This window comes from Pelmatolapia mariae, linkage group LG12 (assembly GCF_036321145.2).
Source record: "Pelmatolapia mariae isolate MD_Pm_ZW linkage group LG12, Pm_UMD_F_2, whole genome shotgun sequence".
Taxonomy (NCBI): domain Eukaryota; kingdom Metazoa; phylum Chordata; class Actinopteri; order Cichliformes; family Cichlidae; genus Pelmatolapia; species Pelmatolapia mariae.
Genome location: NC_086237.1, coordinates 27244302 through 27258508, shown reverse-complemented (window position 1 = coordinate 27258508; position 14207 = coordinate 27244302). Strand labels below are relative to the sequence as shown.

Below are 14207 nucleotides of genomic sequence, written 5' to 3'. Positions count from 1 at the left end.
CTGTAGTAAACTGCCTGTTAAAAGCAGTTTAACAGATGAATCTGTTAAGAAAGAAAAAGAAGAAAAATAAATGGGATAAAAAAAAAAATAATTGAAAGACAAGGGAGCCGATGTAAAAATAGGCTTTATTCTGGAGTTTTCACACCTCAAGTATAATAAAGCATCACAAACATACTGCACTCTGGTATACAAACATGACTGCACCAAAAATAAGTGTCAGACTGCATGGGAATACTTATGAATACTGAAACCACTAAGAGTCACATGATCTAACCACTCATCGAACAAAACAGCAAAAACTCAAACTGGACAATTACAGTCAACAACATCTTAACAAACACGTGAGCAACACACCAATGGCATTACAGTGTTTACATATCGTAAAACCATTGAAAAGTTTGCATTAAATCTAACATTTATTAGAGAAAGCACTGTATGCTGAATGCTACAGTTACACCATTTAATAACAAAACAATAATGTCAATAATTATAGTGTGGCTATCTGTGTGTTATGAGGTTAACATAATGAGGCATGGGAGTGACTATGAAGGGACACTGTAATTTGTGCAGGCACTTCAATGTATGCGGTTGGAAGGTCCTTGAGTTAAAATTTTACAGTGTAAATCGATGGATGACAATTTAAAGGAAAAAGAAGGCGGCTTTTTGCTGGCATGGTTACAGGGAGCAATCACTGCATATGAACCATGAAGCACTTCTATCCTGATGTAGGTGCTCTCTCCTTGTTAAAATACTCATTTTCTTTCTTTAACCTGTCAACCATCTCCATTTTTACACACATCTCTGAAGACCAATGTGCAATGCTGCCAATGCCCCTGTTGTAAAGCAGTTTAAAGTCTTATAAATACGATCAGAGCATAGATTGAATCCTGCATTTTACATGAAACATTGTGTGGTATACCTTTAGTTTATTTGCTATTACAATGCAGCAATCTGTCACAGAACTGAGCAAAAACAAAGAACTAACAGAGAACCTCAGCAGGTTAATGGTCAGCAGTGTGTCCTACTGGTATTAGGTCAGTACATCAAACTGACACGTGGATTTGTACACGGTATAGCCGACTTGCACTTTTATCACAAAAATATTTTGTCAGTCTATACAATGCTTAGGCACCATTACTATTCAGTACAAAGGACTTAATCAACCAGGGCTTTTCAGTCACTATTTTCTAATGCCAATATTATTTTCAAACAGTTCACAGTTTACATCACATGGCTGAGTCAAAACAGACTTATTACATGAGGAACACTTGTGTTAAAATACATAACCTCGTGGTGGATCATGACATTGAAGAGAAGCTTGGCCTGTGAGTTTGTACAGTCTGCCCAGACGAAACAAAAGTAGTAAACCAACTCAATGCCACACACTACGCATGAGTATTCAGCTGTGTGCAAAACACAACTGAATACTCAGACCAAAAAAGTACATTTAACAACATAAATGAGTATCTAATGATTTTATACTGCACATATTTTCTTAAGTATTCATATAACACTTAAGCAAAATTGTTCATTTTATGGGATACATTCTTCATAAGACCATTCCTTAAGGAGTGTTGAAGAGAGGCTTTTCAAAACAGTTGAATACAAAATAACATGAATTCAAAGAAATAAATATTAGGCGACACAATTAATCAAACAAATAAAAGGCTGGAGTGGATGTTAAAAGGTTTTTTGCCTACATTTTTTAAATATATAACTTTAATGTATTTTCCCTTCAAAAAAAATCTCAATTTTAGTGAATCGGTCTTTGTTTGTCTCTAACAGAAAGGCTCTCCTCTTTAGTCCTCTGCTCTGCTAGATGTCTTATACTGGGTATTAATGAGAAGAGGAAAACTGACCAGATCCTTATTTAAGGTGGACAAAGGCAATACGTAAATACATACTGGATATTACTAAATGTTGTGAAATTGAGGTAATTTCTTGCAAGCTTGCAAGAATACTAGAAGACGGAGTACAAGTAAAGAATGGAGTTTGTGCGTGCTAACTGAAGACAGCTATATATCAGAAATGTACACAACAAAATGACAGATTAGTCATTATTAGATTACAGATAGAGTGAAACAATAAGATCTTAAAAATTAGTGGGAAAAAAATTCATGAAATTTGTTAAAAACCTTCAGGAGTGGCCCAAGTGTCCCTGCAGACTTTGGTTTATAATGCAGCATAACATCATTTACCTATCCTTATATATACTTTATGCAAATTTAGTGCCGAGTTTTCGCTGGAGCAGCATGGAAAATAGATGTAACCACTGCCCATTTCCACCACCAGGTGGCCATCTGGCTTTGTGCAGGTTTCTACATTATGCACATAATGGAGAAGTGTAATTTAAAATGAGAATGGCTGATCTCATTTGAATGCCCTTCTCTTCACTTTCCACTTTGACTGTTCACAGATCCAATAAGACTGGTTTGGTGAAAATGTAGCAGCATGGCTACTGTGGTCTATTTTTAAGCATATGTTTAAAGTAAGGCAATCTTACAAAATCTGTGATTAGGTATAAAGCAGAAAAAAAAGGAAGAGAAGGCCATTATGACATGAGCCACAGTGAGTGTGCCCTATTTCTAGATGGACTTGGGGCTAAAGTTGACACCTGGCCAATCATAGGTGTCCGGCAGGAAAGATTCATAGTCGGTCTTCCAGACAGTAGCCCGCACAAAGGCGTCCTTGTCCACTGGCTCAGGGTAGTGGAACGCCATGCCTTTAGCATAGAGATACTCCACCACCTTTAGTGGGAAAGAGAAAATGTATCACTGACCAAACATAAGGGGTGACACAGGAACAACAAGATGACTTTGACCAAAAGGAGGATAGTGTTTGACAGGTTATGTTACGGTTTGTCTGGCTGCAGGGCATGAATTTATTTTTCAAAAAATCCGCTGAACACAGAGATTATTACTTGGAGACTGTTAATATGTAAACTGACCTTGACAATAACCAAAATTTAAACTGGAGGAGGCTTACCTTGACAGCCATCTGGATAGAGACCTCCCTGATGTTGGACAGAGGAGGGTAGAGTCTGCCTTCTGCGAGCTCTTTATCTGTCAGCTGCTCTGCAAGTGTCTGAAAGGAACATAAGATTGCTTTTACAATAAAGAATAATTTCTAGGTTAAAAAAAAACAGACAAAACTACTACTACTGTTTGTCTACCCACACTCGTCATGTGCTTTTGGCCAGTTGTTATTACAAAATTAATCAAACCCCTTCTAGTACTATTAACACCATGCAAATCACAGTGTTTCTGACACTGAACAGTAACAAAAACACTGGCAACAAAGCACAGTGATCATCTGTTGCACTGATTAGTGTTAATATATCAAATGCAGCCCAGCAAAGAGAAGCTCTTCATCTGTTATGCCAGTCTAGAAAGAGAGGGAAGAGGAGACATCAAAGGGTTAAACAGGGCTGAGATGAGCATATAGTGAATATAGAATAGAAGAACAGAATGCCTTTATTGTCACTATACAGTTGTACAATGAGATACAGAGCATCTCCTACTCAGTGCAAACATGCGGGGGGGGGGGGGGGGGGGTGTCAGTTCTGCAGCACCATATACATATGAACAGTATTAACAGAGAAAAAATATATAAAATGTACAAATATACAAACCAGTGTAAAAAAGTAAATATGTAATAAATAGTGTTATGTATATATGGATGGATGGATATAAGGGTGGTTATGGCCTTTGGGAAGAAACTGTATGAAACTGTATTTCATGTATGCTCCTTTATGCATACATGAAAGAGTCAGCAAGACAACACAGGATGGAGTGAGGGAAAAGTTAAAGATGAATTTAAAGAACAGGTAGAAAAATATTTAGTAGTGTCTTCAGACCTTGGCAGCCTCTAAGAAAACTGTGTCACTGATGTGTCTCACTCCACTCAGGATCACAGCCAGGCCCACGCCTGAAATGCATGAAGACCAATTACAACATACTGCATTCAAATTTGCATGATGTAATGCAAGTCATACCATCTTAAGAGTGCTGCATTTAATGTAAATAATGAATAATCAATATCTTTTTCCCTCTCACCTGGAAAAATGTAAGCGTTGTTCCCTTGTCCTGGTGTAAGGACGCGACCATCGCTCAGAGTCACTGGACCGAAAGGGCTGCCGCTCGCAAAAAGACATCTTCCCTGTGAGACACAGAAACAAAGCTTGAGAGGTGATGAGGTAGGAAAAACACAATTTGAATGCATAACTTAAGAGTTTGTCAAAAAAGACAAAAAACAGGAAAAAGTTAAGCCTAGAAAAAAATGTGTACATCTGTCAGAGTGTAGGCCTCCTCTGCTGTGCACTCTGCTTTATTGGTTGGGTTGCTCAGGGCAAAGATGATTGGCCGTTCATTCAGGGTTCCCATGGCCTTGATGACATCATGGGTAAACAGACGTCCAGCTCCTGCCACACCTGGAAAAAAGGAGAGACTGATCTATTATTACTGTTTAAGGAAGGTCTGAAATAAAACTACAACCTTTTGTAACTGACTGAGTTTATTGTTTATATTAACAAACAATATTTTAATAAAATAGATATTTGTATAATTCTTTCTGGTTGGCAAGCAGTGCTACAAGGCTACAATTACATGAATACCAAAAAAAAAAAAAAAAAAAAAAAAAAAGGTCCACACCAATGATAGCTGTAGGTTTGATGGCATTGACAGCATCTAGGAAGCTCTGTACATCCCCTGGACTCTCATGGATAAATGCTTCCTGGTTAGAGTCCGTTCCCTGCTGTCTGCCCTGGAGTCACATGTGACACATTAGACACAATTACTAATCAACACTTGTTCAGTGAAAATGCCGTTGACTGTTTAGACCGTGGACCAGCCAGGAAAGTAGACAAAAATTGTATCATTTTCTTATTATCAATTCCTGTGTCACACACTTACCTTTACAAGTAAGCCATCTTTATCATACATCCAGATTTTCTTCCTGGCCTCAGCTTGGGTCATTCCCGTCTCCATCATGGCCATCACAATCAGATTGGCAATTCCAAGGGCAGCCTACCAAATAATAAATAAAAGAATGAATAAACAATAAAATAAAAACACAAAATTTTACACAAAGAAAACATGAACGATTATTCTCTAAATAGACAATGGAGCAACTCCTCAGGTTTTTTGTTCTGTTTGTGGTCAGTTGGGAACAGTACGCTTCTTCCAATTGTGCCTTTTTTTGCCATTTTCAAATACGTGACTTTCATATAGCAAAGTCAAGAGAACAAAAAAAACAAAGAAAATCTTGAGAAGTTCAATTGATTAAAAGGATGAATATCAGCTTACCTCTCCTGCTCCCAGGAACAGCACCCGGTGTTCAGTGATGGGTTTGCCAACTGCTCTCTGAGCTGCTAACAGACCGGCAAGAGCTACAGACGCAGTGCCTGGAAACATGTAGACAAACAGAAGAGTAAACAATTGAGTTTCTGCCTCAAAGACATCCAAACACTCATGATAATGTGTCTAAAATCAGAAAGGTTTTCAAACAAAACAGCTCATGAATGCATCTTATTTCAGCATCACTCATAACAGATGATTTTTGAAATGCTCCACAGTAATTTAATCCAACAATAAAAATTTACATTGAGTTTCAGGTGGACTCTAATAAAGCAGCGATCCTTTTAGAAACAGCTCCAGTAACTTAACAGTTAAGGCCGTAAGTCATTTGTATGGATGGGCCTAAACTTGCAAATCTTCTAGAACTGTTCTTAGGAAATACTCCGATCTGTAAATACTGCTAAACTTTGAGCCTTTGAATCAGCTGGAAAAATACATAAACATAAAACTGTAAGTTAAGCACTTCGTGTGGTGTAACCTGAATGTGAATTAGGACGACAGAGTCATACAACAAGGTAGACATTATCTGCACATATTTAACTACAGTAGTCTCAAAGTGCTGTGTCAGGGGTTATGTGTGAACCTTGGATGTCATCGTTGAAGGTGCAGTACTTCTCCCTGTACTTTCTAAGGAAGCGGAACGCATTGTGGTTCCCAAAGTCTTCAAACTGGATCAGTGTGTCCTGCCCGTATTTGTCCACGACAGCTTCCATGAATTCATCAATGAGATCATCATATGCTTGGGAGCGGTCTCGCTTCTGGTACAGCCCCATGTAAAACGGATCCTTAAGGAGAGTCTAACGGGAGGACAAGGGCAACCATGAGAAGCCAAAGTAAACACAGTTATTATATTTCTCTTCTCTCACACATGCAATAAACAGAAAAAAAAAAAAAACACCCCCCCCCCCAACACCTAGCCTTCCTACCTCGTTATCTGTCCCAACATCGATCACCACAGGCAGACATTTCTCAGGTCTGATGCCAGCACAGGCAGTATACAGGCAAAGTTTCCCAACAGGTATTCCCATTCCATAAACACCCAGGTCCCCTAATCCCAAGATGCGCTCTCCATCAGTTACTACTACTACCTACACAAAGAAGAGATGGAGGAAGCACATTAGTTGGAAAACTGAAGATTAAAATTTGCACAAGCACATATTTATAAGCAACTGTCATATCTTTATGACATATTTTTATACTTTTCTCCAATGTAATATCTGAAAAGGTTTTACTATAGTGAGGATTTTGAGACTTACTGCAACATTAGTGTCTGGCCAGTTGTCGAGGATGGAGCGGATATGTCCTCTGTCCAGAATGGAGATAAACAGGCCTCTAGAGAGATAAACAGGATGACAGTTTAGCTATTGCAGCAATCGTGATAAAATCATAACTTTAACTAAGCAGAAAAAGAAAATGCATCTTCAGCATAAAACCACTTTTTAACATTAGTAAGGTGACGCAAATTTATGCTATTCCTTATGTGCATAAGATTCAATACGCCTGCCGTCAAAAATAAAACACGCAAGAGCTTTTCCTGTCTAAAGCAGGTCTCTCTTCACTCGGTAAGGTCTCAAAAGGTCTCGCCTGAAAGGAGCCTCTGTCCTAATTTTAGAAGAATCAATAGGATCTTGCATACATAACATTCCTGCTCCTTTAGACTGAAGATAAGAGCTGTGTTAGCCATATTTGGATAGACACGTAGACGCTGACAATCTCAGACATGAACACAGTATTATTTGTCCTTGTTAGGATATAGCCTTCAGAACTGGCTGTCAATATGCTGTGTCAAGACATGTAGCAATCTCTCTTCTCTTCCATATCAAGCTTTTCTGCACACCTCTGGAAGATTTTCTCCCAGCGACAAAAACCCTGGCTGTGTAGGGCTGGAGCAACAAAACCTACATTAAAAACTCAAATTATCTGCTAAGGCCTTACTTTGGTCTTCTAAAGATATGTCCATACTGCGTACAGGCAAGCCCTACAGTGGGAGTGTAAACAATCGGCATCAGCTCCTCTATGTCTTCCATCAACACCCTATAGAAAAGCTTCTCATTCCTTTCCTGGATGCCCATCAGGTAGATGTACCTGTATGGAAAAAGAAAAGTTAAGCTGTGTACAGGAAGACAAATGCTCTGTTTTTATTTAAAAACATGTTTACGCTTTCCAGTACAAGAAAAATGCATCCTTACTTCTCCAGGGGATCGTGCAGCTTTTTGAGATTTTTCTGAAAGCGCAGGGCCTGAATTTCCTGAGTCTCCACTTTGGGAGGCAGCAGACCATGTATCCCCAAAATCTGACGCTCCTGAAGGGAAAAGGCCATACCCTGTGGAGGAACACAAAAACATGACATTTTAGTTTCTTCAGCTCTGCCTTTCTTTTCCTGACTGCCACCGTCTCCAAACCACACACAGCAGGTCTCACCACCATCTTTTTCACTCTTACTGCTATCCTTCTGTCACAAATCACCTCTGACACTTGCCTCCACCCGCTCCACCCTGCCTGCACTCTCATGAATAATATGAGGGGTATTTTTAATGTGTGTGGTCAGGGTTGTTTTTATTCTTCAGACTACTTAAAGAAATTGGAAGAAAACTTGTCTGAGAGTTCAGCCTGTATTATAGAATAAAAGGTGGCCTTGTGTTTATAAGACATGTTTATATAAATATGCACATGCTTCAATAACTTGCTCCACCTAGTTCCCATTTTTCTAGCAAAATATTAAGAAATAATGGGCAAGTCAAGATTTTTGCACACTACTGTATATTGCGTCTATTATGCCAACCTCTACTTGGGACGCTAAAAGTACTAACACAATCTGCTGCAGCTATTTCTTAACAGGACCGTTTTTGTGAAATTTACTGGCATACCATAAAAAACAGGACTCCTCCTGCGACCTGTAGTTGGGGGCAGGACTTTATTTGTTTATGTCAACCATCCCCCTACTCATGACTAAGGCATACCACAGTTTTCTCTTGTTCTTTATTAAGTATAGCAGTTTCTGGACTAACTGTTCATGTACTGTAATGTAGTTTGTTTAGACAGTGCACTGCCTCATTATGGGACCTTTAACTGAGTTTACCTTTTCGGCGTTTACAGAAATAAATTCAGGCTGAGTGAATGAAGAAAAACAAAACGAAAGCAATTTTGCAGCAGGACAAAGACGGACAGAAAGTGGGGGTAGTAGTGGAGGAGGAGTAGCCTCAAAGAAACCAATGAAGACCACTGTGGGCTGAAACACCCCAATTTTTAAATGAGAGGATGGGGGAGGTGAGAGGTGGATGCAATTTGCATGTCCCTGCAGTGTACAAGAGCATGTGTGCATGCATTTACAAGCTCCTATCTGACTGAAATATGGGCGTAACAAAGAGGCCGCCATGCCTGGGGCTGCAAAAGGGGGCTGATTATTTTGTCAGAATGATGAATGCTGGGGCTCCCCTCGAAAAATGCTGAGTCATGCTGATAGAGCATTTCACTTCACACAGCTCTACCAATCAGTTCCTTTCAGCGCAATGCCATATGCTGCAAACACCTTAATCTAGCATTTGTCCTTTTGCATAAAATTGAAAGTAACATTTTTGTAAGATTTCAGCAGCTGAGCACTTCCCTATGAAAGACCATCTTGAGCAACCCCATGATTAGCACTTTAGAAAATGCAATTTCAACACTTCCAAGACAGGAATATACTGGATAAATGTATTAATACATTCTGTACAGTGAACACTTGCCCTGCACAGCTCAATTCTACATTTAGGGTGAAGGAATTTGAGATTCTAGTCCTTTTAACAAAGTCATACCAGACTACATTTCAAACACAGTGCCCTTTACTGCTACAGTACACTGCTGATGCAAGTCACATCAAGTACTGCTCTTATATTTGTAATCTAGAACTAGCTGGCATGTTCTCATTTAGAAACTGAGAATTTGAGACTTTTAATGCAAGAGGAATTTCAAGTTTACCTTATATTAAAAACAAACAAACAAAAAAAAAAAAAACGCTGAACCAAACCATGGAATTAGGTTTGTGCCTCTTTCTTGAGTGCAAGTACATAAACTCAATTTGTAGAGAATTTACTATAATGCAATAATTTTAATTCAAGCAAATAAATAAATGCATTTTAAAGTTTTATATAATGCTGTTTACTTATCATCTCAGTTATGTATGTGAGTGTCCTTTTCCTGGACGCCTGCAAACTCTCGGACTCCCACTCAAGATTTTTAATGGGTGCCAATTACAGTCATTTTGCCCATGCCTTTAACTTTAGATTACAGCATGGCATATAATGTCTGGCAGTGCTTTATGGTTGCTAGTTGTATTGTGAGGTAGTCAGGGAGGAGGGGAGTACTGACAAACCTGAAAGCAGCTCTATAGGCCTTTTATATCAGTGTTTTTCTATATACAGTCTTCATTGCAAGCCTGCTTTTACAAACCATTATTAAATCAAGTATGGAGCTATGCAGGAGCTCAAAAACTGGCTGAAAAAACAGTAGTTGAAATCCCAGTTTGTGGGACCACTGGTCAGCTGGTCTGTGTCCAGTTTGCATGTAGGTTGGAATTTCTATATTTATCCGGTATGGGCTAAGTTTAGCAAAAGGTCAAATCACCTCAAGCAGCAAAATGTTCATGTTACAAATATCATTTGTAACTCTCAGTAGTTGGCAAACCTGCCGAAAAATCAAACCCTACAAGCCAAATGCTTCACAGCATCATTTCAATTTAGCAAATACACGACACTTCAATTGTCTCACTTGTACGCGCATTGCTAGATACCCTGCTGTGAGCATTTTAAAACCGACAGCGAAACTTCACAAATACCTTAAAGAAAAATTCAGAAAGCAGCCAAATAACAATGTGCTGGAAAGGCATTGACAGACAGGCACCATTCACCATAAATAGTCAATAGCTACAGATATGGGAATACAAATAACTGAAGCATAAACTTCTTTTACAACTTTTATATTTTGGTTGCAGACTACTAAAAATGGTTATGTCAGTTTATATCAGTTACACTGCAAACAAGCTTAGCTCCCCACTATTCTTTGTCTGAGATATAAACAGATATTGGCATCTGCAGTGGGATAGAGTATGGCATTTAAACGTGTGGAAAATATGCAGGCCTAAAATTTAAAAGCTTACATTATAACCACTGTTATGACATCTTGCAGTAAATTTCTACCCATTTCTGGACACTGTAACCAAACAATAACATTTCAACAATTCATTATAGTTATTTTCTGTCCAGGCACACAGAGAAAAATAATCCTTCTTCACATAATGACATAATTAACATTGATCAAGACAAAAACGGGCTGTCGTCACCGTGTCTTAAAACCCCAACACAAGGTAGGTCCACCTACTTTGTTGGTGCGAGGGCTGAGCATGAGGGGCTTGCCCTTTTCTTTGGTGTGGACCCATCTGCAAAGAGAGATGCATGGCCTCAGAGACCAGGTTGTCCTTAATCTGGACAACATGGTAGACAGTCACTGGTGTGGGTCCACTGGTGCTTTCTAGAAAATCCACTGGTTTCTGAGGGAGACAAGACAGGGAAAGATGAAAAAATACTGACCATGTGCAAATGATTTGCACAACATGGCTGTAGAAATGACTATAGCTTTACTGACAAAAGTATTGATGTGCAACACAGTGATTACATCACCATGGTGACACATTTCAGATTTTAAGTTGTTAAGTCTTAACTGCCTCCATGGTGCATTACCATTTGGGCTTTTTGGCAGGTTAGAGTCAAAGACTTAATATTAATTATTCTTGTTTCTGACAGTCAAACCGTGCAGTGCACTGTTACCAAAGCCTTTTAATATGACAGTATCAGATTATCACATCTTAATACGATATAAAGCTAACCGCAGTCAGTGCTGTCAGCTTACAGACACACACACCTATTCACAGTAGCCAATGAATCCTCTTTGTGTGCATGGACAGCACTTGAGGATTACAAATGCTGGAAGCAGTGGCCAACATTAATCTGGACGTGGCCTGAAGTGATTTAGTGTGCACTCTAAGAAACAAAGCTTTGACAGATTGTCATAATCCCTTTCGTGATGAGCTCTGCATGAAGACACAGAACAAGATAAATCGCTATGGCATCATCCAGCAATGGACCGATGGGAAAGACAAGCAAACAACAGGGATCACATGACAGAAAGCAAGACTCCAACTAATAACTGCAGAAATGACCTGGCATGTGGACTGCAAACAAGAAGGAATGCAAAGATTTTCACTACTTTTAGACTAAAGCAGACAAAAAAACCCAGTAAAGAACTTGGAAAGAAAGCGATTGGACTTCTTTAAATTTTGTGAAGATGTTAAAAGAGATGTAAACCACTTCTTACAAATTTTTTGTATCTAACAAAATTCCTGTTAGCCTTCCTTAATGTCACAGGAAATGCAATTTGACAACATTGCAGTTTCTATATCAGTTCCTTTTAAATAAGCAGCCAAGGCTTGCATTTCTGCAAAAAACATACTAAACTGAAATGCAAGACACACAAGGAAACCATAGCCGATTATTAGGAATAAGGATTGACGAAGTGTATTTTTCCATTGCAATTTAATCCCAGTGAGGCTTGAAACAGAATTTGTATTCATTTCTTGGCCTGGAACAACATGCAGCTGAGCTCAGCTGGCAAAAAAACAAAGTTGGTGTCATTTAATGTGACAAAAGGCACTCATGTGTGTGGTCAGTATTATCCTGCCCCCTTCCTTTCCTTGTTCATCCACATTTTATCATAATTAAAAATTACCAACACAAAATGAAGTTGTATTAAGCTAAACAAATATTAAAAATACAATATCACATGTGTTCAATCATGCTACGCTGATGAGCAGCTATATCAAAACAAGAAAACAACTGAAAAGCAAATTAGCCTATCCTTTTCTGATCAACAAATTCAGAGGAAGCACTTCACACTGAATTATGTATCCCTCTATTTGACCATAATGTCTGGATGAAGGAAACAACAAGTGGAGCCAGCTGGACGAGATGCTGCTTAGAAAGCAGCATTAAAGCGGCAGACTGTATAAGCAGCTCCAACAACCAGCAGACATTTTAATGATCTGTCGATTTGATATCAAAGAGGAAGCTGTCTCGATGCAGCGTCTGTGAAATGACAGTCTTTATGACTCAAACTGTACAAAGATCTTTTCTTGTCCACAGGTTAGGTTTGCGACCTCTTTCAGAAGCAAAAAAAGGCCCCGGCTAATGGGAAGGATAATGTTTGATGTGGTGTAGATACTAAATTATTTTTCCATTTGTAGTTCCTATTGATTTTCAGCTTGTTTAGAAAAATCAAACGCGCCTCAACGGCCTCTAGTTGCTTGTTTGGTACTTTTGATGTCTGCCAGCAAACAAGGTAATCTTTGTACATGTGCCAGCTTCGCATCATTATTGTAACACAGAGCATGAATGCACACTATTACAGCCAGAAAGTGCTTGGGACTTTTTGTAGGAGTAATTGTCTGCAAACAGAGTATGAATGGAGACAAGAAACCTGCCTATAATTATGCACCTGGACTGCTCTAAATGGGAATCAAAATGATAGCAAAATTGTGCTGAGATCAGAAAATGTACAGCATGAGCTCACCAGTACTGCAGCTAGATGCAGATGCTCTGTAAGTTTAGAAACCATAACTTAGAAACGTTTAATTAAATGCCATTCAAAATCAGGCATCTCACTTGCCATCTGTCTTCCTGTGGAGTACTGGCAATTTAATTTCTTTGTAAACAGGTGAGACAAATAAGGCAGTACAATTTAAACTGCTAATAAATCTTTTCTTATTGGTTCTGAAATAATAACTGGTGCAAACAACAACTGTGTTAACTAAACCAGTCATAATGTAATAACATGCATTCAATCCACCCTCTTGTGCACACTGGGCACCTTTTTTCAAGCTCCGAATCTCACCCACATGCATGATTTTAAGTGTAAACCTTTTATGGTCTCACATGATCAGGGTAAAGTGGTTTGAAGACAGATGATACTTTAAGTTATTAGTTTCCTCAACTGACCAGACAGACTTAACACAGCTGTTAGGTGTGGCCTTACTAACAGGTTATGGTTCTCAGTCTTTCTCACTCACCCTGTCAGTGTGTCTGATCACTGAACGTAAAAAACCCACCTGTGGAGGTTAAATATTAGCAGAACCTGCAATAAAAGGCAAGGAAATACTCAACTGTCCCAAGCTTTAACACTAAAGGGAATGAGAAGATAGTTGGGGGCACGTTACTGCTAAATGTGACCTTATAACATGTTGGAGATTTTTCAAAAACAAAAAACAAAAACTCCCCAAAACTGATATCCACCACAGCTGCAAGCCATTAGCCTCACAACCACAGCAGCTACAAGCTAACCTTTTGCTAGCTTTAAGTTAAAATAAAGCAGAGGGTGTCGTCATTTGAACACCTCTGTTACCGCAGTCTTAATGTCTGAAGCTGCTAAACTGATTAAGCACACCGACACTAGGTACTTTTTATTCGGATGACTTAGCTAAATGCAGTCACTTACTCATCACAGCCCTGCTTGTTGCCATCTCTCTTGGCTCAGTAAGCAGGAAGTTCTCAAATGACACATACTTTCTACAATTTAGAGAACAACGACTCCGCTTACCTGCTCTTGAGTAATATAATACTGCCGTTCAATGTCTGTTAGGCACAACTCTTATGATGTTCGCTGTGCCTAACTTCTGTGGACTGACCCTGGCATTTGTCTGCCTGCCAGCACACATACACCAGATTGAAGTGGAAGTCGCGAGGAGAGGACACGCTGTAGAAGAACCCGGCCGCTCGACCAATCAGATGCTGGGGTTTCCCCTCTCGATTACCGTAAGTACTCCAACAC

The 14207-nt window shown here is 39.1% G+C and overlaps 1 protein-coding gene across 1 annotated transcript; it reads right to left on the bottom strand.

Annotated features, from left to right (window-relative positions):
• Nucleotides 1-107: 107 nt before the first annotated feature.
• me2 (malic enzyme 2, NAD(+)-dependent, mitochondrial) lies at nucleotides 108-14102 on the bottom strand. The gene is made up of 15 exons (XM_063489167.1): nucleotides 13977-14102; nucleotides 10710-10878; nucleotides 7544-7677; nucleotides 7290-7439; nucleotides 6611-6686; nucleotides 6281-6442; nucleotides 5938-6151; nucleotides 5304-5401; nucleotides 4911-5024; nucleotides 4650-4761; nucleotides 4287-4429; nucleotides 4056-4158; nucleotides 3857-3927; nucleotides 2986-3084; nucleotides 108-2747 (listed from the first exon to the last, which is right to left on the bottom strand). Exons 2-15 carry the CDS (start codon nucleotides 10821-10823, stop codon nucleotides 2586-2588), a joined length of 1752 nt encoding a protein of 583 aa, XP_063345237.1. The 5' UTR covers nucleotides 10824-10878; nucleotides 13977-14102; the 3' UTR covers nucleotides 108-2585.
• Between the last annotated feature and the right edge of the window lie 105 nt (nucleotides 14103-14207).